Source organism: Erpetoichthys calabaricus, chromosome 14, assembly GCF_900747795.2.
Source record: "Erpetoichthys calabaricus chromosome 14, fErpCal1.3, whole genome shotgun sequence".
NCBI classification, from domain to species: domain Eukaryota; kingdom Metazoa; phylum Chordata; class Cladistia; order Polypteriformes; family Polypteridae; genus Erpetoichthys; species Erpetoichthys calabaricus.
In genome coordinates this window covers 67,480,866-67,504,372 of record NC_041407.2, presented here as the reverse complement: position 1 = coordinate 67,504,372, position 23,507 = coordinate 67,480,866, and the positions used below count along the sequence as shown (strand labels likewise).

The following is a 23,507-nucleotide window of genomic DNA, read 5'->3' as shown; positions in this document are numbered from 1 at the left end:
AAGTTTATAAAATAACCAGAGATCTAGTATTTTCTGAAACTTTTCAGTGATCTGTTCCTACAACATGACCTGGCAGTAAATTCCATAGATTAAGAACCAGCTGAATGAAGTGTTTCTGCTGTGTCTTTAGTGATTTTCTGCTGTTTCTCAGGTTTATTTTATTATTTCTGGTACAGAATTCAGTTTCATGAAAGAAAACCTTTGAAACCTTAGACCTTGTTTACATTGCCTAGAAATTTCATGCTGTTTATAAAGTCTGCCCTTGTCTTCCTCATTTCTTCAGCCCTTCTTTGTAATTAAGAATGATTAGCCTTTTCTCTTCTTGTTCTGAAGGTGTAGTCCAATAATTTCTTACTGGTGTTCCAAGAACCTATTACTTACTTTTATACAGTTCTGCTAAATCTTACTATGATTCATTATACAGTATATGGAAATTTTGACACATTTTTTTCTGTATGTGGCATTAGAGTTCCATTACATTTAATGATTTTAATTTTTATCTGCAAGATTTTCTTGTCCTTCATGATGTTACTAAATTTTCCTTCCTTGAAACTAATATTGTTTCTAAAATCTTTCCAAACACAGAACATCATTCATTATTTTGAAGCATAACTAATTGATAATTTAGAGTAAACATTATGTGCTCAGTTTGCTTTAACTCTCATGTCTATTGTAACATAAAATAACATAAGCAAATATAATTGTGAAACCCAATTGAGGGTGTCAGTGAGAGATAGGAGCCTGTTTTGGGAGCACTGGGTGCATGGCAGAAAACAGCTACTTGTGGGGCACAATTTCACACACATCCACACTCACACATGGCCAGTTTTGAATTGCCAGTTAACCTAAACTCCACGTCTTTTGTCCATGTTGGAGAAACACCCACACAGACATGTTTAAAACATACAGACAGATAGATAGATAGATAGATAGATAGATAGATAGATAGATAGATAGATAGATAGATAGATAGATAGATAGATAGATAGATAGATAGATAGATAGATAGATAGATAGATAGAGAGAGACTTTATTAATCCCAAGGGGAAATTCACATACTCCAGCAGCTACATACTGATAAAGAAAATATTAAATTAAACACTGATAACAATGCAGGTATACAGACAGTCAATAACTTTGAATAATGTTAACGTTTACCCCCCGGGTGGAATTGAAGAGTCACATAATGTGGGGGAGGAATGATCTCCTCAGTCTGTCAGTAGAGCAGGAAAGTGACAGCAGTCTGTCGCTGAAGCTGCTCCTCTGTCAGGAGATGATACTGTTTAGTGGATGCAGTGGATTCTCCATTATTGACAGGAGCCTGCTCAGTGCCCGTCGCTCTGACACAGATGTCAAGCTGTCCAGCTCCATGCCTACAATAGAGCCTGCCTTCCTCACCAGTTTGTCCAGGCGTGAGGCGTCTCTCTTCTTTATGCTGCCTCCCCAGCACACCACCCCGTAGAAGAGGGCACTCGCCACAACCGTCTGATAGAACATCTGCAGCATCTTATTGCAGATGTTGAAGGATGCCAGCCTTCTAAGGAAGTATAGTTGGCTCTGTCCGTTCTTACACAGAGGATCAGTATTGGCAGTCCAGTCCAATTTATCATCCAGCTGCACTTCCAGGTATTTATAGGTCTGCACCCTCTGCACACAGTCACCTCTGATGATCACAGGGTCCATGAGGGGCCTGGGCCTCCTAAAATCCACCACCAGCTCCTTGGTTTTGCTGGTGTTCAGGTGTAGGTGGTTTGAGTCGCACCATTTAACAAAGTCCTTGATGAGGTTCCTATACTCCTCCTCCTGCACACTCCTGATGCAGCCCACAATAGCAGTGTCGTCAGCGAACTTTTGCACGTGGCAGGACTCCGAGTTGTATTGGAAGTCCCATGTATATAGGCTGAACAGGACCGGAGAAAGTACAGTCCCCTGCGGCGCTCCTGTGTTGTTAAATGTGGTGTTGAATAACTGGATAAAAATCACTGAAAACAGTTTATAGCCATCCATAAGAAGACTAATCATGTGACAAGCTTTAGTGTAATGCTGTAGTGTGCTGAATAATGAGCCTTGGCCAATTGCTAGCCTAAGAAAAGAATGTGTCATCCTTAAAATAAAGTGGATTAAAAAAAAGCAGTAAGTGTGTATGGTGGTTTAGTTAAAACATCCAGTTTTCAAAATAATAATTTGGAGAGTCCTGCTTGATGTATCCATACATGCATTAATGATGTACAGCCGACCTTTGAAAGTGATTAATGCCCTACACGTTTTGTATACAAGGGCAGCTCTTATTCTTTACTGAGTCATAGTTATTTTATGTTATGTTACAGTTTATGTACTTGCTCATTGGTCAGATTATTTCTCACATTGTAAATCAAATAAAATTTATCAGAAAAGGATTACTGTATGAAAGTCTTGCATTATGTAATACCTTTAAGCAAACAAAGCATATTAACTGTTATTTTCTCCTGAAAAGAGCTGTCCTTATTTATCTGAAAAGAAATTAATTTCATTAGCTCTGCTGCCTCAGAGACGTATTGTCATAAGTTCAAACTGCATGCCCAGTCACTGTTTGTGTGTGCTTTCAGAGTTTCTGTGTGTATATTTGCCCAGGTAATCTGGTTTTCCTCCCACATTTTAGGATAATTAGCAGCTTAGCACTGGCTCTGTAAGTGTGCCCTGCAAGTGACTGGTGTCACTCCCCAGGTTGGCACCAGTCAGTTCTCCAGGTTTCCTTCTTTGAGCATGGAAAAGCTGGGATGGGTGCCAGCGTCACATCCTCAGTGGATAAGCAGATAAGAAAATAAATGGAGAATGCATGAATATTTAAAATTGAGTCGACGTGATGGTATATTTCCAAGCCAGTTACTTTCTTCCTGGAGTTTGCTTGTTCACTGTATTCACATGAGGTTTTGTTTGAAACACTGGTTTTCTTTCCATATCTCAAAGACATGCAAGTTTAAATTGACCAAATCTGAGTGTGCATAGTGATATGTTTTAGTATGTCCAATAAGGCACTGGCATCCAACCAAGAGTTGTTTCCTTCCTTGCATCTAATACTGCTCCCAGAGATTTTGTTTTGAAAAAAGATGGTCAGTTTAAAATTAATATTTTTTGCCACCTACTTTATCTTGCAAACTGCACATGTTCTTGTCTTATGTTAATAGGTAGTACTTTATCTTAACTTTTATTGTCTCAAGTCATCTCTTTGTCTTTTTTAGTACAATGTGAACTTGGTGAATGGGGTCCTTGGGCACCCTGCACAAAGAGGGGGAAGCAATGTGGATTCAAGTTGGGAACTCAGAACAGAACAAGAGAAGTCTTGCAGCCTGCCCTGTCAGACCCTGCACTATGCCCCTCAGAAACAGAAAACCGGAAATGCACAGTCCAGAAAAAGCCATGTACCAAAAGAGGTAGGTAAAGACTGTAGCAGCTATATTGGTTTGAAAGAATAGTCCACAATGTTTCAAACTTAAGAAGACCAAAAATCTCACTTGGGGCCATGTATATAAAGAAGAAATGTTTTGTGTATATTCCATGTATTTCACTAGTATGTAGTAAAGCATTTGACGGAAAAGTCCATTGTTTTCTGTCTGAACGTGAACAATAGTTGTATGTGGTCCAAGAAAGTTTGCATGTAAGAAAGGTTTTTTAACTAGAAGGAAAAGTTTCTCATTTTAAGTCTGTACTTGTAAAAATTAGCTTAAATCAAATGAGCAGAAATAAAATATAAGATGGGAAGGGAATTAAAAAGTGTATTTAGGTAAAACACATAAAAATAAAAAAAAGACTAAGAACATTTCAATACTGACCTTTTTGTATGCAAACTAGGAGTAGAACATATTCAGACGTGAGGGTATGGAATAGTCATCAATGCATACTTTATAAAACTGAAAAAAGATATTTTGCCTAAGACGTATCATCTATACACTATTACATTGCTCTAAACTATTCTTACATGTTGTCATGGGCATTACACAAAAATATTATATTGCACTTCCTTCATTTTATTTCACCCATGAGAAAGACTTGTCACCTACATAAGCTACATGTGTCAGTTTGAATTAGTAGTCTAATCTAATGTTTTTTAGCTTGATAACAGGTAAGCAGAGAAATATTGTGTCATTTACCAGTATGATTAAATGAATATAAAACCTCGAAAGGCATAATAAAAAAATCATAGCATTAATGCTTTAATGAAATAGGCACAGACGGACTATAAAGTTCACAAAAGTAAAAAAATAAATTAAAAAGTTTGTTTTTCCTCATTCAATTTCGTCTCACAAAGTTTTTCATACTTTTGTTAATCTGACATAAAGAAAGTCATTAACACAGGTTTCAGAGGGGCAGATGTATACCATATGTACAGTATAATTTAGAACATTAGAAACCATTCTGATGAGAACTGAGCACTCAGCAGAATAAGCTTTTAATTCCTATTCAATAAAATGCACTGTGTTGAGTTCTGATAGATCCCAAAAAACTACTGTCTACCACACTATTTGGTAACTTATTTTCACATTTCTTTGAAATTTACCCTTAATAGATTCCCATCCATGCCCTTGAGTTCTTGTTGAAGAAAATTACTGTAGTAATTTTACTTCATAATTTTAAACACTTCAATCATGTCATCTCAAAATCTCTGTTTACTTAAAATGAAAGGTTTGAATTATTCATTACTTCCCCATGGCTCATACCTCAGAGCCCTGGAATCGTCCTTGTCATGTTTCTCAGAAGTTGCTAATGTGGAGACCAAAACTGCACACAGTATTCCAGTGGAGGACTCACTAGTGCATTGAAAACCTTAAGCATAACCTTTCTTGAATTTTACTCCACACAATGGTCTATATAACCTAACATCCTATTAGCCTTGTCAAGAGTTCTTTCTCTTAATGTGAAGTTTACCATTTCAAACCTCCCATTGTGTATTCAAAAATAACATTGTACTACCTATGTGCAATTTTTTAAACTTTTACATATATTACATTTTACCTGCTCCAGTCTTGTCTGAGGATTTTAAATTTTATACAGTTCTTTAGGATAGTATTTCAACTTCTTCTATTAAAGTATAATACTGGTATGAAGTTCAAGCCTCATGGAAAGGACATCTATCCAGGATTCCCTCATGTACACACTTAAAATCACTTCTAACAAGCCATACTTTACTTGTATGTATTCAAGGAAGGAAACCCAGAATATTCTGAGAAAAACTACAAACACACAGGGTAAACATGCTATCTAATTGCTTTGATGCAATCTGGAACTAGCAGGGGGCCCAACTCCCCCTTACTGGGACTAACCAGCTATCAAGAGAGTAATGGTGTATAGTGCAGCTTGATGGCGAAGCGCACCAGAGAGGAGACAAGCAATTGTACGGTGTACCAGGGAGGCTCGAATAAGACAGAGGGTTTTGGAGTTATCCATTATTTGCTTCAGAGCTGGTTTGCTCCTAAAGCAGGTAGTAATGATCCAAGACTAGCTTATTGTTTACTTTTTGTTGTTGATTTTTTCATGTTAACCAGTGGTTTGAATGCATTTTTTTTACAAACCAATTAGTCTATTAGCTAAATAGTGAATCACTTAACTGCCAGCTTTTGCCTAAAGAATTTGCAGAAGTATAAAATACTTTTCTGTAATAAAAAAGTATGATATTTTTACTGATACAATTCCTTCACTATAAACAGTAGCCTATGAATACAAACAATGAATAAATAAAATGCTTCAGGTTATAACTGCTGTGAGTTTTCCCCGATCACCACCAGACTGAGACCACATCTTTATAAAAGCACACATTTATTTTCATCAATAGACACAGTCCCACACAGCACACTGTGCCCCCAGCACCAATCACCCCTACTCCATGTTTCTCTCTCACTGTCCGTGGGCTGCCTTTCCTCTCTCCATGGGAGCCTCGTCCTGCTCCCAATCCCGACTCTAGCTCCCTGATTGTAGGGAGGCGGCCCCATTTATAGTGACCCGGATGGGCTCCAGGTGCTCCGTCTGACGACACTTCCTGGTGTGGCGGAAGTGTCAGGAGAGCACTCGGAAACACTCCGGGTGTCCCTGGAAGGATGATCCTACAGGTTCCCGGGTGTGGTGGAAGTAAATGTTTCCCGGGCTCTCTGAGACTCGGGGGACCCCCTGGCGGTGGCCATGGGCCCTAATGGGCTTGAGCCTCCTTGCTCCTCTCCTGTGGTCCTCTCCAGATCCAGGGCGGTTGCCCCCTTGTGGCCCGTAGGACAAACACGCCACCTCCCTGTCCTTCCAGGCGTCCCGGCTGGGTCTGTCCCCCAGCCGCTTGTGACGCTGCTTATAAAAATGAATCTTAGCAAATACTCAATCAAACATTCTAAAATTTTAAGGCATGTAGATGGTGAGGCCACCGAAGAAGAAGTAGAAGACATATAGTAAATAGAGCAAATCACCAGGATGATTTTCTTTTAAATGTGTCCACAAATTGCTTATATTTGAAAGTACCGCCAGCAAATAGCCTCTTTTATGTTTTCTGGCTTTCCTTTATCATTTGGTTTGAAACTGAAATGAGTCCAAACATCTGGTTTTAAAGCAACATAGATCTTTAGCGTCACTGCTTGTTATTATTCTTACCTAAGATTACTAAAGGGACAGTGCTTTTTCTTATCCAAGGGAGTTATGCCAAAAACACTGTAACTGTGATCAAGTATACATAGCTGTCTAATCATTACTTGGAAGAATGTTGTCCAATGATATAAATTTTTGAAGATTTGATCCATCCAGGTACTGCTTGTGTGTTATTTAGTATTGCAGTGTTCCAGTATTCTTTATACATTTTTCTACATCTGTTCCATTTTCAAATGAACATTTTATCAGTATTGCTTGATTACATTTTACCAAACCTCTGATTTAAAAAAGAAAAATAATATAATAAGGTGTATGTTACCTCAATGACCAGTTAACCATTTACTGGCACAGGCTACCTGGGACAGTTAGTCAGCAGTTTGCCATCATTCTGCACAGGATATTTGTGATTTTTTTCTGTTGCATTGACTTATCAAGTAAAGACTCCATCTGTGTCTTATTTCACGCTATTTCAACCATTCACCAACAAACACATAAAATATCTAAAGACAAAGAAGGGTTTTATGGGGATAGATGTATTACTATTATCAGATTACTGATGTGGTACAAAAGTGAAACAGAGTTGAACTTGAATTAGTAGTAAGATTTGTTTTAATTAAAAGAATTGTTCTCTGTCCTTCATGCCTTACAGGACTGGTGTATAGTCACAAGGCCTTGACTTCTCCATCACTGCAAATTTTGGATGCAAATGGGAAGCATGCAATACAGTTAGTTTAAAAAAGTTTAAGTCAGATCTTTTTTTTTATTTCATTTACTTTATTACTTACTGGAAATGTATTGGTAAGATGCAAGCCTGGGTAGAGAGCATCTAGTTGTTTTTCATAAACAATAATATTCACCAGAAAATGCTGCCCCTTTTCTTCCTAGACGAGCAAATTACACTAGTAAAGTGTACATTTGCTCGTTCAGTTTTCCTGCTTACTGTTAAATCATGCTGTATTATCACTGCCGTTCATTAAATATAAAATGTAGAATTATACTGCCTGTACATTCACCCAGTCTTTAACAATATGTGACTGTAGCTATGGTAATGATTGACCCAACTGCTTCCAAAAACATGTCTGAGTGGAAAAAGTACTTATTATTTAAAAAACTATGATATTTTCATTTCCATTCTACTCCGGGCTGATTCTTGTCTTGCTCCCGTTGCTGCTTCTGTAGACTTTGGCTTCCAAGAGCCATGTAAAATTAAAAGTACAGGCTCACTTAACTTAACATTAAAGGTGAGATATCACTTAATAAGTGCATTTAGGTAGATCAGTACATGTCAATATTGCTTAGTTATTGTGCAAATTAGAAGTAGCACAGTTTCAATGTGAAGGTATGGAGCAGTCATGAATACAAACTACATACACACATATAACTCTGAATAGACTCCGGCTCCCTCAAACTGAAGGAGGTTTGAAAATGTGTTAAATTATATTAAACTTGGACACTCATTTTAGTTGACAGTCCACAACCCTGAATTGGACAAAGTAGGTGCAGAAAATGGATGGATGGATACATTTCTGTTTGCCTACAGTAGTGTTACACCAGACGTTGAGTCTGCTGAGTCGAAACATATAATAAATAAGAGATGAATGAAACAGCAGTTGTTCTTGAATCTTCGTTCCTTGAACACAACGAAGCACCTGTTAGCAATCATGAAATAATAGAGCTCTTTAAAAGAACATTAAGGTTTCCAGTGTGTGTCAAAATACTCTACATGTAACTTAAATTAGGAAAAGAAAAATTACTTTGTTGACTGATCAAAGAATCCAATGATTCAGTAAATACTTAACAATTAAGAACAATAGACTGTACAGCGTGTGTACAGAATATGCACATGCACACACTACTATAGAACATAACACCCCAGGCATTAAAGTAAACAATTTCAAATTTAAAACAGCCTCACTGACAACAGTCCTGGATTCTGACTATTATATGATGCATGCACAATAGGCATATGAAGTACACTGTTTATATAACATTTGTTTGTTTTTAATTTGATTACTTTGAGATATCCTTTTTAAGTCACAAGTACAGTTATTAAAGAGTACTGATTGCTATACATTAATGTGCATATGACTGGTATATATGCCAGACATGGTTGGTTTGTAACACTGACAGAAGAGCATTGGCACAATGTTTCTGGATGAAGCCTTTTTTGCACAAGAGTCTTGATTTGTTAGGATTCTAAGGCTTCTTCTATGATGTTTCTGTTTTTAGTGAAGGCACACTGTTGCCTACGCCACTTCAGATTCCATTTGGAATATGCTTAAACTTCTGTGCAGTGCACTTAATAATAATTTCAGCAATAATGTATTTTGCAAGTTGCTTTCACTCATACATCCAGAGAGGGAGAGCCACCCATGCAGAGGGCTACAACCTGTAAAGCAGCAACAGGTGCCGAGCAGTATGCAGCTTTGAACATGGAGCCAGTCCATCAAAAGTCTTGCATTTACATACATACATTGGGCCATGTAGGAGCTGTTCTTACAATTCTCCTAACCTAAATACCTCTTTAGTGTGGAAGAATGTGTAAACTATGATTACCACATATACAATTGGCTCATATTCTGTGTTGCTTCATTGGCTGAAAGTCTGTACTACTAAGACAGTATTACAGTAAACAGAATTAGAACTGTTGTACTTTTTGTAACCAAAAAGTTACCATGGACACAGCGGCTCACGGCTCTCCTTTTCAGTGCTCTTTTTTGTTGTTTTTATACTTTTTTCTTGCTTGTTTGTGCACTATTGGTTCTGCTAATATCCGCTACACCCGTCAGAACCTTATAGACATCGGTGTCCAGTGCCAGACATCTGTTTCGAGTGTTTTTCATCACACACACAACATCCCAGACAACATAGCGAGACCAGCAGGCTCTCCGTGGATTGGGTTTAGGAGACGGCGCAGACGGAGGAGGAAAAGGAAGCAGAAACAGAGGCTGCAGATCCGGTGTTATGCTAAGGCTAAAGAAACAACCACACAAGCCACCTCTACCGAGCCTGTATCTCACCAATGCCAGATCCCTGGTGCATAAAACGGATGACTTGGAGTTACAACTCGCTGGAAATCGCTATGTTCATGACTGCTGTGTTTTGATTATCACTGAAACCTGGCTTCACTTGGGGATACCTGATGCTAGCATGCAGCTAGCAGGTCGCACTCTGCTCCGCTGGGACAGGACAAAGGAATCCGGTAAGAGCAGAGAAGGGGGCTCTGTATTTACGTGCATGAGAACTGGTGCAACAACGGGACAATTATAGACAAACACTGTTCCCCTGACCTCGAGTACATGTCTGTAAGATGCTGGCCATTTTTTCTACCGAGAGAGCTAACAATAGTGATTGGCATGGCTGTGTACATTCCACCTGACGCTAATGTAAACACGGCACTCTCTCTCCTGCTGAACACCATTAACGAACAGCAGTGAGCCCACCCTGACGGTGCTCACATAATTGCAGGAGACTTTAACAAGGCCAACTTGAAAACTGTACTCCCAAAATTTTATCAACATGTTATGTGTTCTACTACAGGGGAGTTATGTTTACTCCAACATCAAGCACGCGTACAGAGCCATACTCCTCCCTGAACTCGGCTAGTTCAACCATCTTTCTGTCCTGCTTTCCCCAGCCTACACCCCCCTCTGACACAGTGCCAGGCCCACCATAAAGACTGCTACAACCTGGCCTAACAATGCACTCTCCAAACTACAGGACTGCTTTGAACAGATAGACTGGGACATATTTGAACACCAAGAGCTGGAAACATTCACAGGAACGGTACTGGAATATATCAGGTTCTGCATCGGAAATGTGACTGGTTAAAAATATTCGGGTTTTCCCAAATCAGAAACCCTGGATGATCAGCCAGGTCTGTACATTCCTCAGAGCCCGCAACGCTTCCTTCCGGTCAGGTGACAGAGCTCTGTACAGGGCTGCCCGAGCTCCTCTGAAAAGTGGAATTAAAAATGCCAAGACGGACCATAAGAGGAGCATAGAGTCCCACCTGTCCAGCCACAATACATGAGAGGTGTGGGAGGGAATACAAAAACATCACAAACTACAGAGGCTGTGATGCAACAACAGGAGATCTGAGTGCACCGCTAGCAGAGGAGCTAAACTGCTTCTTTGCTCGCTTTGAATCATCACAGCAGCAGCACTCACCTGCTCCCACCCTCACCGGGTTCCTGCACCACTCCACTCACTGTAAAGGGGCACGATGTCAGACGGGTGCTCCTGGCAGTGAACCCCAAGAAGGCTGCCGGTCCAGATGGAGTGTGGGCTCAGAGTGTGTGCCCACCAGCTCACCTTTATCTTCACCAAAATCTTCAACCTCTCCCTAGCCCAGGCAGTCATTCCGTCCTGCCTAAAATCAGCCAAAATCATACCAGTGCCGAAGAAGTCTCCCATCACCAGCCTAAATGATTATCGTCCTGTGGCTCTCACTCCGGTAATCATAAAGTGCTTCGAGAGACTGGTTATCCAGCACATCAAGGACTATCTCCCCTATGACTTTGATCCCTACCAATTTGCATGTACTCTCTCTACACCCATGACTGCAGTCCGGCCCACAACAACAACCTTATCGTCAAGTTTGCTGATGACACCACAGTGCTTGGACTCATCTCAAAGAAAGACAAGGCAGCTTACAGAGAGGAGGTCCTGGAGTTGGCAGCCTGGTGTTCAAAGAACAATCTGGCTCTGAACACCAGGAAAACTAAGGAGATCATTGTTGACTTCAGGAGGCACAGCACCGACTTAGCCCCCCTTTACATCAACGGCGAGTGTGTGGAGAGGGTCCATACCTTCTGGTTATCTCCGCTGACATCTCCTGGACAGACAACATCACAGCAGTCATCAATAAGGCTCAGCAGCGATTACACTTCCTGAGGGTCCTCAGAAAGCACAACCTGGACTCCAACCTGCTACTGACCTTCTACCACTCATCCATCGAGAGCTTGCTGATGTACTGTATCACAGTATAGTTCGGCAGCTCCACCATGGCAGACAGGGAGAGGCTTCAGAGAGTAGTAAAGGCAGCACAGAAGATCATCGGCTGCCCTCTCCCCTCCCTGATGGAATTTATACCTCCCGCTGCCTCAGCAGAGCAAAAAACATCATCAAGGACAGCTCCCACCCTGGCTCTGATCTGTTTGACCTGTAGCCTTCAGGGAGGCGCTACAGGTGCATCACAACAAGGACAAACAGACTCGAGAACAGTTTTTTCCCAAAAGCCATAACCATTCTAAACTCACACATGCATTGACTACACAGTCTAACCCCCCCAACCCCTGGACTTCCTTCTATCCATCAACTGTGCATCAACTTTTTGCACCATTTGTTTATTTATTTATTGTGTTCTACATATATGTCTGCACTGGAGGAGCTGCTTTTAATCTTATTGTACATGTGTACAGTGACAATAAAAGGCATTCTATTCTATTCTATTCTATTCAAATCTGATACAAAGATTTATTGTTATTTAAAATTAATGTCAACTGTCTTTTATATTTGCTTCCATATATTTTCTGTTTTACTTTTTCTCGTAGAAGAGAGCTAAAGCATTAATAACATGAGAGTTAAAGATGATACTAAGCAGTTATGGTGATGCTGGAATTTCCTCTTCTGACATGGCTTTTTTTGTTACATATTGGTAATCTTTGTGGAAAGAAAGAAAGAAAGAAAGAAAGAAAGAAAGAAAGAAAGAAAGAAAGAAAGAAAGAAAGAAAGAAAGAAAGATTGTGGATTACAGGATAATGAAACTGGTTTATGCACATGGTTTCTGGGCATATTTTCTGAAGAGTCAAATAAACTCTTGAACATAGCTGTTGGTTCTCCAGGTCAATAAAAGACATGGGAGTTTGGGCATCTAGTAAGAATGCCTACTAAGTGCTTTCTGCCATTTGGTTAAAACTCAGAAGAAGACCCAGGATTTTCTGTGTCTAATCTGTGTCTCATCAAAGATCTCATCCAGTCTGAGAGAATTCCGTAAAAGGCACTGGAAGGTTATTGCTTTTGATAAGGGAGTCTGGTGTCAACGGCTCTGTCTGTTACTCTTAAAATGAGGTCTAGGATTTGTCTCTGACTCCTTCTTTTGCTTTTTTCTTATTATGCCTCAGAAAAAAGAAGCAGAATATTTAATGCAAGGGAGTAGAAAATGAGATATAGTCAGAAAAATGAACCAAAATTCAAACCAAAAGTCAGTCTCATCTTTCACCAAAGCCTTGTCAGTAGAATTGTAGTTATAAACTTATAGTAAAAATAAAAAAAAGCTTAATTGTAAGTTGGGAAAGAAACCCAACTTAGGATACACTAAGAAGAAGTTTAGTTTTTATATGCAGTTTCCAATGATTGGAAAATGCATGGTCCTGACCTTTATACCATCACAGTAACAAAAATAACATAGTGGTAAGATGTTAAATATGTTCAATGTGGAGAAAAACACATTGAATCCAGAAATGAAATCAAATCAAATTAGCTCAGCTCCAACTATTGTGTCCTTAAGAAGACTATCAAAGAACAATAACAGTAATATATGACTTTATAAATATAAAAATCAATTATAGAATTTTAAATATGTGATAAATATCAAATATCCAAATTAATATCTCAACAATTAACAAAACAGAAGAGAGTTTACAATATAGCATCTGCAATCAAAGACACTTTCCTTATTCAAGATGCAGATGGATTGTCGAAAAAAAGCTCCTCCTCAGTGTCTGTGTGAACTGGACTTTAGGCAACAGCTGCGTTTACCTGACCACAGCACATTAAAGAGGTTGCTGTTGGGATGGCTGGTATCTTTGATAACTTTCTTCGCTCTATTCCAACATCACTCAGTATAGATGTCATGGAAGTTAGAGAGAGCACACCCGGTGATGCTTTCAGCAGACTGTACAACTCTCTGTAGAGCTTTGTGGCCCGGCTGTGTGCTGTTCCCAAACCAGGCAGTAATATTTCCTGTCAAAATGCTTTCAGTGGTGGATATGTACAAATTCTTTAGTAACTGGTAGAGTAGCCTGAAATACCCTGAGGCATGTGAGATGGTAAAGATGTGGTTGTGCCTTCTTAACCACGGTTTGGACCAGGATAAGTTCTCTGTGTTTTGGACATCTAGGTATCTGAAACTGTCTATTCTCTCCACCTGATTGGTGTTAATAGGCCTACCACAGCTGTGTCATTAGCACATTTGACAATGATTTTATGGTCATGTGCATATGTAGAAGGAGAACAGCAGATGACTTAGAACACAGCCCCGTAGGGCCCCTGAGTTGAGAGTGAGGAATGATAAGCTGTGGCCACCTACTCAAACAACCGGGTATCTGCCTGTCACGAAGTTAAAAATCAAGCTGCACAATTAATTGTTCAGATGCAGGTCCTTATATGTAATGAGGACATTGGAGGGGATTTTTGTAATAAATGGAGAACTATATTCTAGAAATACCATTTACACACAAATCCCCCTCTTGTTCTTCAGGTAAGACAGTACTGTATGAAGAATCAAAGTTATGGCATCCTTTGAGGATCAACTGGAGTGATATGCAAACTGTACTGGACTCACTTCTTTTAGCAGAGAAGAATATTAGTGATATGTGACTAGCCTCTCAAAACACTTCATTGCTATAGGCATTAGTGCAATGGGACAATAGTCATTCAAACTGGTGGACACAAGGTACAGGGACAGTAGTGGATCTTTTAAAGAATGTTAGTATGACAGGCTGGGTCCCCTCTGGTAGAACATGTAATGTGCTGCTATAAGTTTGGCTTTACCTTTTTGAGACTAGGCTTGTTGAAATCAACAGCTATGATGAGGGCATCATCCAGGTTATTGATTTGGTGGTGTCCCATACAGTTTCTTCTAGGCAGTGACATCTGCTTGAGGTGGAATACACACAGCCATGACAAAAGCCAAAGTAAACTGCCAAGGAAGATAAAACAGTCTGCATTTATTCATCGGGAGATCCAAATTGGGCAAGCAGTAGCTTAATTACACAGTTTCATTCTTGCTGTTGCTCCAGTTAGTTGGTGACCATGAGACATACACCCTCACCTTTCAATTTACCCAACTCCTCTGTTCTGTCTTTACATGCTGAATTGCATGATGTAGTACCATCAGAGTCGACCATGTCTTTCTAAGACAAAAGATGTTGTAGTCCCAAATGTTTTGCTGGAACTTTATCTTTACTCCAATGTTGTATAAGCTTGTTCTCCAGTGACTGGGCATTGGCTAGTAGGACACTGGACAGTGGTGGTTGGTGTGCTTGTTTCCTCAGCCTGTTAAGCAATCCAGAGCATTTCCATCAGTTTTTCTTACAGGTGCGTGTACTGTTGATTGTCACTGGTTTTTCAAAGGATCTCACTCAACCAAGCTAAGTTAGCGAATATGAAGTTAGAAAGCTAGTGTGTGACCCGTGGTCGTATGGTTATGAGTGTCTGGTGATCATAATTCAAGAAACCCAAAATAGTGTATGTAAAAAAAAGTAAATAACACTCAATACAAACTAAACACAGTCTGACCAGAGCCAGCAGAGTAAGTTCTTAAATATAAAAAGCCATCAACAGAACACAAAAATAAGAGTTAAAGATCTGAAAAACAAACTGAAATCAAACCGTTTTAGTACTGTGCCCAGTTCCTTGCTAAATCCTTTAGTTCTGTGGTCTCTTGTGGTTAGTGTTTTTGACTTTTTACCTGTGTTTTTGGATTCTGTTTTGCCTAATGCGTTGGTTACATTTGCATGTGGCTTTCTGATCTCTTATATGCCTTGATCACTGCCTGTTTTGACCCTGCTCTAATAAATATTGTATACTTTTGAGTAGCTTGTTTATGACTCTGAAGTCAGCTCTTACTTGTCCAGGTTATCTTGGCTCATGTATTCCTCCAGGCGTGACAGGGTATTCCTCTGTGCCTCGCTGTATGACTTCCTTCAAAGGGAAGCTGCAACTGAAGTCCTAGTTGGATGGTACATACCTGACATTTACCACTGCATGACCCACTAAGAGTGGCGGATAGAAAAGGAGTTATAACCATCCAGTTATTCATTCTTAAATCTGCTTCCTTTGCCAGGGTCGTGCACCCAGAGCCTATCATGGTAGGATCAAGTATAATGTAACAACCAACTGTTGATGGCGCTTATAACCCAGTTTGGATGGGGTTAACAACCAGCTGTGAATGAGGCTGTACACCAGTCTATCACAGTCAGAGTTAGTAAACGTATTTTGTAAATACGTGAAAGAGAAGTAGGACATATTGGTTAGGGACGATTTAACAACAAGGTCTAGCTAATGCTCTCTGTCACATGTGCTATTTATAAATGATGTGTATTATACTGCATTTTGTACTTTGTAATTATTACCAAATTAATACAACTTACAGTTCTCATTTAATTTTCTAATTTCTCAAATGTCTTTAATTTCTATGCTGTGTAAGTACATTTCAGAAACTGCTAAACAGTAAATGAATATTATATTTGAAACACTAGCCAGTCAAAGTAAGACTTGTTTTAAAAAGCATTTGTTTAATTTATTTTGGTCCATCTTGAAAAGATCCTCCTAACAGTGATTCCAAGAGGATTTGGTTCACAAGTCAGCAGGCAGTGACAGCTTTGTTTGAGAAATGGGAGGAAAATTTACATTGCATGACGCCTGCTTTCTGGAAAGAATCCTACTTAGGGTGCAGAAGAGTAATTAACAATGAAATATTATAAACTGCCCCATAAAAATGTTATGATGGCTGCCAGATTTGTAAACCTAGCAACTCTAGGATATAAAACAACCCCCGTAAGATAAGCTACTTAAGATTTTTTATTACTTGAACAACAGATAACTAATTATAAAAGTCAAAATAATTTGATTGGGTTATTTATGTTTTTATGCAGGTTGTTACATGAAGTTAAAACTTGATTTTAAAGCAGGATGCAGCAGGAAAACAGAACTTTGATTTAATTACTGATTTCTTTAAAATTAGTGGTCTGAAATGCACTAATGAATGCTGGAAAATTTCAGACTGTTGCATGGCTCAAATCTAGTGAGAACATCCTCATGTTGTGAGGTGTACAGCCTACTGTGGGGAAACTCAGAGGCAAACCCCGGGCATGCTGAAGGGGTTTTATGTCTCATTTCATGTATCATTTGTGGTTTAGTCTTACAGTACGGTTATCTAATATTAGACAGAACGACAGACTTTTTTTGTCAACGAAAAAGCTACCCATTTATTCACTCATTTAATTTTAGATTCGCAGGAAGCTAGTGCCTGTCCTAGCATTAGCAGGCATAAGGCAGGGACCAATTCCTAAATGCAACCTTAAATTAAATTAAATTAAACTCTAAATGCAACCCTAAATGGGGCACTGCAAGCAGACTTGCGCATACCCACACTCTGATGCTGGACAAAAAGCTTGAACTGCATGACGTTGGATGTGGGATGAAACCCAGAATACAAGGAAATAAGCCATACAGACACACACAGGGAATGTACAACCCCCATACAGGTAGTGCTCTGGCCAGTCTCTCATGAAGCTGATGCACCAATCACTGCATGACCTACTTTTAAATAGTAATTGTGTTCGTTTTGGAAGACTTCTAGTGTGATAAAATTATCAGTGTTAAAGTAATACCGACTAATAAATGTAAAACAGTAAAGCTCACTTTCTGTATTCCAGTCTGATTTATATATTTTTCACAAAACTAATTGATGTTGTTCTCCAATAATTATTATTTCAAATGAAAACACAACTGGTATCCCATATAGGTTTGATTCCTGCCTTGCAACTGATGTTGGCAGGGTAGGCTCAAGCCATGACCCTGAATTGGACTAAGTGGGTTTAATGATAATCTTGCTGTGCTACCCATCTGAGACGGGTTGAAATCCAATTTATCAACTTAACCGTTAAGCGTTAATTTTTGTACTGCACTATACAATACAGATGTCTCTGTTGTATGCCATTTGGTGTGGAATTCATAAAAGCAGTTTTAATGTTTGTGATACGCCATCTTTTGGAATTACAAATGAAATACATTTTATTAATTAAAATGTTTGTGATGTGCCATATTTTGGAATATAGCAACTGGTCGGACACACAGATAGTTATCTTTCTATTAATAGGGGAGGATGGATAATCAAAACACATACCATATAGCATATCTATCTATCTATCTATCTATCTATCTATCTATCTATCTATCTATCTATCTATCTATCTATCTATCTATCTATCTATCTATCTATCTATCTATCTATCTAAGTGCATTTATATGATCCATAACTTACTTTTGGTTAACCAGTTAATTCTCACTAAACTCTCATCCTGGTCCTTTACAAAGATGTAAAAAAGTGTACTTTTATCATTTCTTTTTGTCTTACTGATTTTGATGACTTTTGCTTTTCTTGTTATTTTTGGCCTTCAGATGAGGCATTAATTTTTATCCGCTTACACACATGGGTGAGGTGAAGACTGAGAGACTGAGCACATAAACGGGTGTAAATGTAAGCTCATTTTATACCTTCTGTCCACAAGTCACAAAAGTCTTGTCTGATGCAAGCTGATAGACATTGCAGCCATATTAACAAGTTGGTGGGATGGTTAACAGCAGTAGGGTGCTGAACCGCCAGACGAAGGGTTGCAGTGTTGGAAAGGCTCAAGGAGCTACCTCACAAAAATAACAACGGAACAGAAAACAGAAACATTTAGAAAACCCCATAATTATGAAAACTAGGGCAGTTTCTGATCAGTTATTAAGTTAATTTACCTAAAGTTATTTATCAATACAGTACATAAAAAAGCAGTACTTAAACAATAATACTCTTATTTATGCAAATTTCTGAAAATGCTTAAAACGTTTTAATCTGCTGTACTATACAACAAACAACTAACTAATTTTTCTAATTAAAAATGATTGTTTTTATTCTCTTTTACAGAAAAATATCAAATTTTACGTGTTTTATGTAAGTGAAATCTCAATCAGTGTTTGCTTATCATGTGGATTAAGTAAATATGTTTACATGCTCAGTTTGCAGATTCTGCTCTTCTTATGTCTTTGTTAAATAACAAATAGATACTTATAGAAGTTCCTTTACTTACAATAGCCAGTTCAAATGCTGAAATATAAGAATTAGAAGCAGATTATTGCCTTTACTAGAAGACCCATCAAATATACTTCTATGTCTCCAGTTGTTCCAAAAAGCTTCAACTTCCTTCTTGTTTTAGAAATTGTTTTATCATATTTGTCTATCCATTTAGACTAATGAGGGTCACGGCAGCATCAAGCTGAGATGGCCTGACCAGGCTATCCTATTCTCAGAAACTTATTGCATCTCCTCCTGGGGAATTTCCAAATGTTCCTATATCAGCCGAGATATAATCCCTTCTTCCCTAGGTTTACCCCTCGATCTTCTTCCGGTGGACACCAAATGGCACCCAGTAATCTTGAAGCACCTCTCACAAGATACTGTGGTGTACACAGCCATAAGCTTTTACAAATCCAGAAAGCACACAAGTGGCAAAGTCATATGACCCTTCAAATATTTGTGCATGTGTAAAGAGGTGGTCTATTGTTTCATTGTCAGGATGGGATCTGCATTCTTCCTCCTGTATTTATGCTTGGTCACAGTCTCTGTTACATTACTTTGGCATAGAGAGGCTGAAAAGTATAATCCCTTGGTACTTAGAACACCCTTTTTTGTCCCCTTTTTTAAAAATGGGAACAACCACTCCAGTCTGCCAATCTCAAGGCCTTTCAGGCAATAATGAAGAGGGATTTGGTCAAAACACTACCACATTATGTAGTTTTCAGCATTTCTGGTCATATTTGTTCCACCCCTACGATCTTTTCACTGTACAGTTTTTTTTTAAGCAATGCTATGGCCTTAACCCCAAAGATTCCACCCATACTTCTAGAACTACGTCCTCCAAAGAGGGCATATCTATCTCATTTAGGAGTTCCACAAAGTACACTCTTCGACAGTATCCCCATGTTTGGTCAATGTTTCAAAATCCTTGCTGAGAAGAACCTAGGTGCTCACCCACACATACTTTCTAGGCTGTTGAATGCTTTGCTAGTACTTCTTTGAAGGAATACAAAACATTCTTCATGGACTCTACCAGACTCCACTCACTAATGGGCTTTAGGTTTGGCTTCTGCTGTAGTTGATACCATTTTGCGTGTTGGAACCTCTAGTGCTAACATTGAACAGAACACCACTTACTTCCAACTGTTAGATTCTCATACTGCTGGTGTCCACTAAATTGTCTTAGGCTTGAACCTGGTCAATTAACTTTATTTCCCCATGACCTCTACTGAGATGCAGGAAAGTTTTTCGAGAGTTGAAGTCATTGCAAAGAGAGGAATTCACTTGTTTGTTCAGCAACCTTTACTACCTAGTTGGATTTGCAGATCAGTCCAGCTGACACTTAGTTAGTCAGAGTTTGCTAATTACTGAGCAGTGACCAGCTAGCAGCTCAGCATCTCTTTACATGAGTGTCCAGAAAATGTGGCCCCAGATTAGACAACATAATTATAAAATTGATCAATGAGGTCTGGCCCAAGGTGCATTGGTGCCAAGAAAACCTGTGAGTATCGTTGTGTTCAAACATGGTGATCATTATGGACAATCAAAGATTAACACAAAAAAAAACCCAACAGTAAGTTCACTACTTCATTTTCAGCTGTTCCTCGCCTTCACGCCTTTCCAGGTATTAGGGTCTTTCCAAGCGAGTGTTGGAGTCTCCCAGAAGGGCTACTCCAGAGCCAAATCCATATCACTTGAAAAGCGGAATAGCTGCAAACACACAAGCAACAATTAATGTTTTCTTCTGTGCATCTCAAAGTATTTTCTGCTTTAAAGTACAGCAGAGTAATTGAATGTTTAGAAATAAGTTTGGAAGAAAGCCTAGGAAGCATTCTGTGAGGGAAAGGGATACAAAATAAATGAATCCTCATAGTAGAGAACTGATTAATCTCTGCTTCCACTGACCAATATGTCCTTTAGTCTGTATTAGAATGACAGGGGTTGGTTTGTTGAAGATCACAACAGTGGAAATAGAGTGGATTTTTTAAAATTTTAATTTGCAGACGAAGCAGAAGAAATGCAGTAAGTCTGTTGGGGTTTGTTACTGTATATGGTCGAAACTGTTACAAAATGGAGTTTGATACTGGTCATCTGGTACAAAATACCTGCGTCCGATATTGTTTGATAGTAAGAAAATGCAGGGAGTGTGTTATTCTGTTAAACAGAAGCGTAAAGATTATGTGGTGTTGAGTTACGTGCAGTTTTATCAGGCTGTTTTGATTTATGATGAAGGATAAGTGTTCAGTGAGTCAGCAGGGAGCTCTGTCGACATTGGAGAATGTACAGAATAAAGAAAGAAAATAAGAAAGAACACAGGAAGATTAAAGGCCACATAGTATAAGCAACTACTGCCATTTGCATCTGTTGGGTGAATGAAAAAGTACATTTTGATCTATAGTACTACAATTACATGCAAAGTCATCATCGGTTGATTTCCCAATAAGCTGCTTATTTCTTAAACAATTGATGCATATTAATTATTACAATTGATGCATAATCCTTAAACACCATACTTATAAATCAAGGAATCATCCTTTCTTCCAAAAATCACTAAAGAGGTGCTATTGAATCTTTAAAATACTTATGTATTATTTTTACCTTTTTTACCATGCGAACTTGTTTTGAATTTCTGTATTTTGTTATATCTTTCTGTAGAAAAAGAAAGGGAAAAAAATAACAAGAAAAACAAGGATGAACAAGGGAAAAGGAACAAGGAAAATACAAGAATAAAAAACCAAAAGGAAACCAAAGATGGCAAAGCTGGTAACAGAAAGAAGAAAGGTCAGCAATGGGCCACAGTGTCTCCAGCGCTCACCCCGAGCAGCCTCCAGTAGTACCCCACGGACATTCTTAGTCCATGCTGCTGCACCTGTAGGGATTTTAACTAAACAGACATGCTGATCAAAAGCCCAAAGAGACACAAAAAGCCTTCTTTTATGTTCTGCACAAAAACGTGTGGAAAGGACTTCATTGATGAAGGAGACAATCACAGAAGATTTGTACAGTGTTAAATATTAAAAAAATTATATAGTATACATTTCAAGTCAGTTGTGTTATTGTTGTAAAGGTTTGACAGTAGATTGTGGGGGATGATGCCCATAAGATTGGAAGCATAGAAGTGAATAGGTCTCTTTTTTTTCTCAGTTGTTATGCTATACAGTATATGAACAGTAGAGGGCAGCAGTGGCAAAGCATTACAGTCAAGTGACGAATCATCACGCCGACAACTTTATTCATAGTATTAAGCAGTTTTTAGATCTCTTTTCTTCAGTTCAATCTAATGACTCTGTAACAAATTCATAATTTAACAAAGTAGCTTCTTGGCACCTAAAGAGTATTTTTGTTCATTATTTACATCCTTGCAGTTTTGTGATTAAATAAAAATTCCAGAGCATACAATTATGTAAAAGCAGTCATCAGCAGAAACTGTCAATAAAACTTGTTTATTTTCAATAAAATATACTCTTCATGGCACAGGAGAAAAAGCTAGCTTCAGTTTGTAAAAAATGTGGTTTATAAAATTTAAAAGGAATGAAAAATGTCTTGACTTTGTGTTTTGATTCAGTTGGTTATTTTGATATATTTTCCAAACACTTTTATAAACATCAGTTTTCTGTATTTATGGTTTTATATATTGCAAGCTTTCTTAAGATGATTGTAGAATTCCAAACAGCTGAATATGCTGAATTCTCAATTGTAGATTGAATCAGGTTTTAAATTGTGCTCATAATAAATGTGGTTAATAGCCGCCTTCGTACACGATGACTCCAGTAGAGTGACTCTTTAGCTTTTAATAGGCTCAATTGCAAAAAATGTGCTATGCCTCAACAATACTATCGAATGTAGCACTTTGCAGTCCTAGTCGAAATGTTTCTAGACTTCCCTACATCATTAACATGAAAAAACGGGGGACTTGATGGATGATAATCCACAAAATGTTTGCTTGTCAGTAATCGCACCACCATCACCATCCACTTCTGTGTTACAGGATATAGTCGCCCTGTTCTGATGTTTCAAAGCAGAACAATATTACAAATGCTGTAATGTTTGATTACAGAAGAAGATTTTCCACTATTCACACTACCAATGATTTCTCACTTCTACACTCTCACAAATAACTGTGTGTACTGCCAAGGTGGATTGATGATGTGTCCGAATAAAGAAATGAAGACAAGAATGTGGTAAAGTCGACAACCAGAGAAATCAGTCCTATCTTTTGACCAATCCAATGCACAAACCAAAATTTTACTCGGAAAATACAGTTTGTAATTTGAAACCTGAAACAATCAGAAAATTGGTCAGTAAAGGTTAATACTGACCTAAAAGTTCAAAATGATTTCCATTGTATAAATGATGTCACCCAATGGGACTCTTGAGGACACAAACCAAAGAACTGCGTAACGTAACGGAACACAAAATGACAGGAAATGATTCCCAAAATGAACATAAACAATTTTTATAATGGCATAGAAGCCATTCATAACAAAATAAAAACCCATATTCAATAATGCATGAAACTGCCATCATAATGTTGTTGAAATTAGAAATGTAAAGAAGATCTCAGTCATAACACCTTTCTTCCCTTTTCCTGCATTAAAGGCAGGAATGATGCAGATCTGCATTTACTTTCTGTCTGGGATGGGAAAGTCTCTCAACCAGTTGAAAAGTTTTCACTAATAAGTGACGGGGGTGCAATTTAACCTAACGAAATGAGACTTGACAGGCTCTTTCATGTTGCTCACCCCTGGGTTGTGCTCAGATGATGTCACGCAGCACAAGATGGTCTAAGCAGACAAATGGCATAAACAAGCTGAAAGTCTTCTTCAACATTCCTGGGTGG

At 38.5% G+C, this 23,507-nt stretch overlaps 1 protein-coding gene across 2 annotated transcripts in view; it reads left to right on the top strand.

Moving 5' to 3' along the window:
* Positions 1 to 22,206, top strand: part of rspo1 (R-spondin 1) — an 82,841-nt gene extending 60,635 nt beyond the window's left edge. For both annotated transcript variants that reach the window (XM_028819399.2, XM_028819400.2), the window contains exons 6-7: positions 3,219 to 3,410; positions 21,323 to 22,206. In XM_028819399.2, the coding sequence (XP_028675232.2) occupies positions 3,219 to 3,410; positions 21,323 to 21,501 (371 nt within the window). In that variant the 3' untranslated portion in view covers positions 21,502 to 22,206. The remainder of the gene's footprint in view (positions 1 to 3,218; positions 3,411 to 21,322) is intronic.
* Positions 22,207 to 23,507: the final 1,301 nt, after the last annotated feature.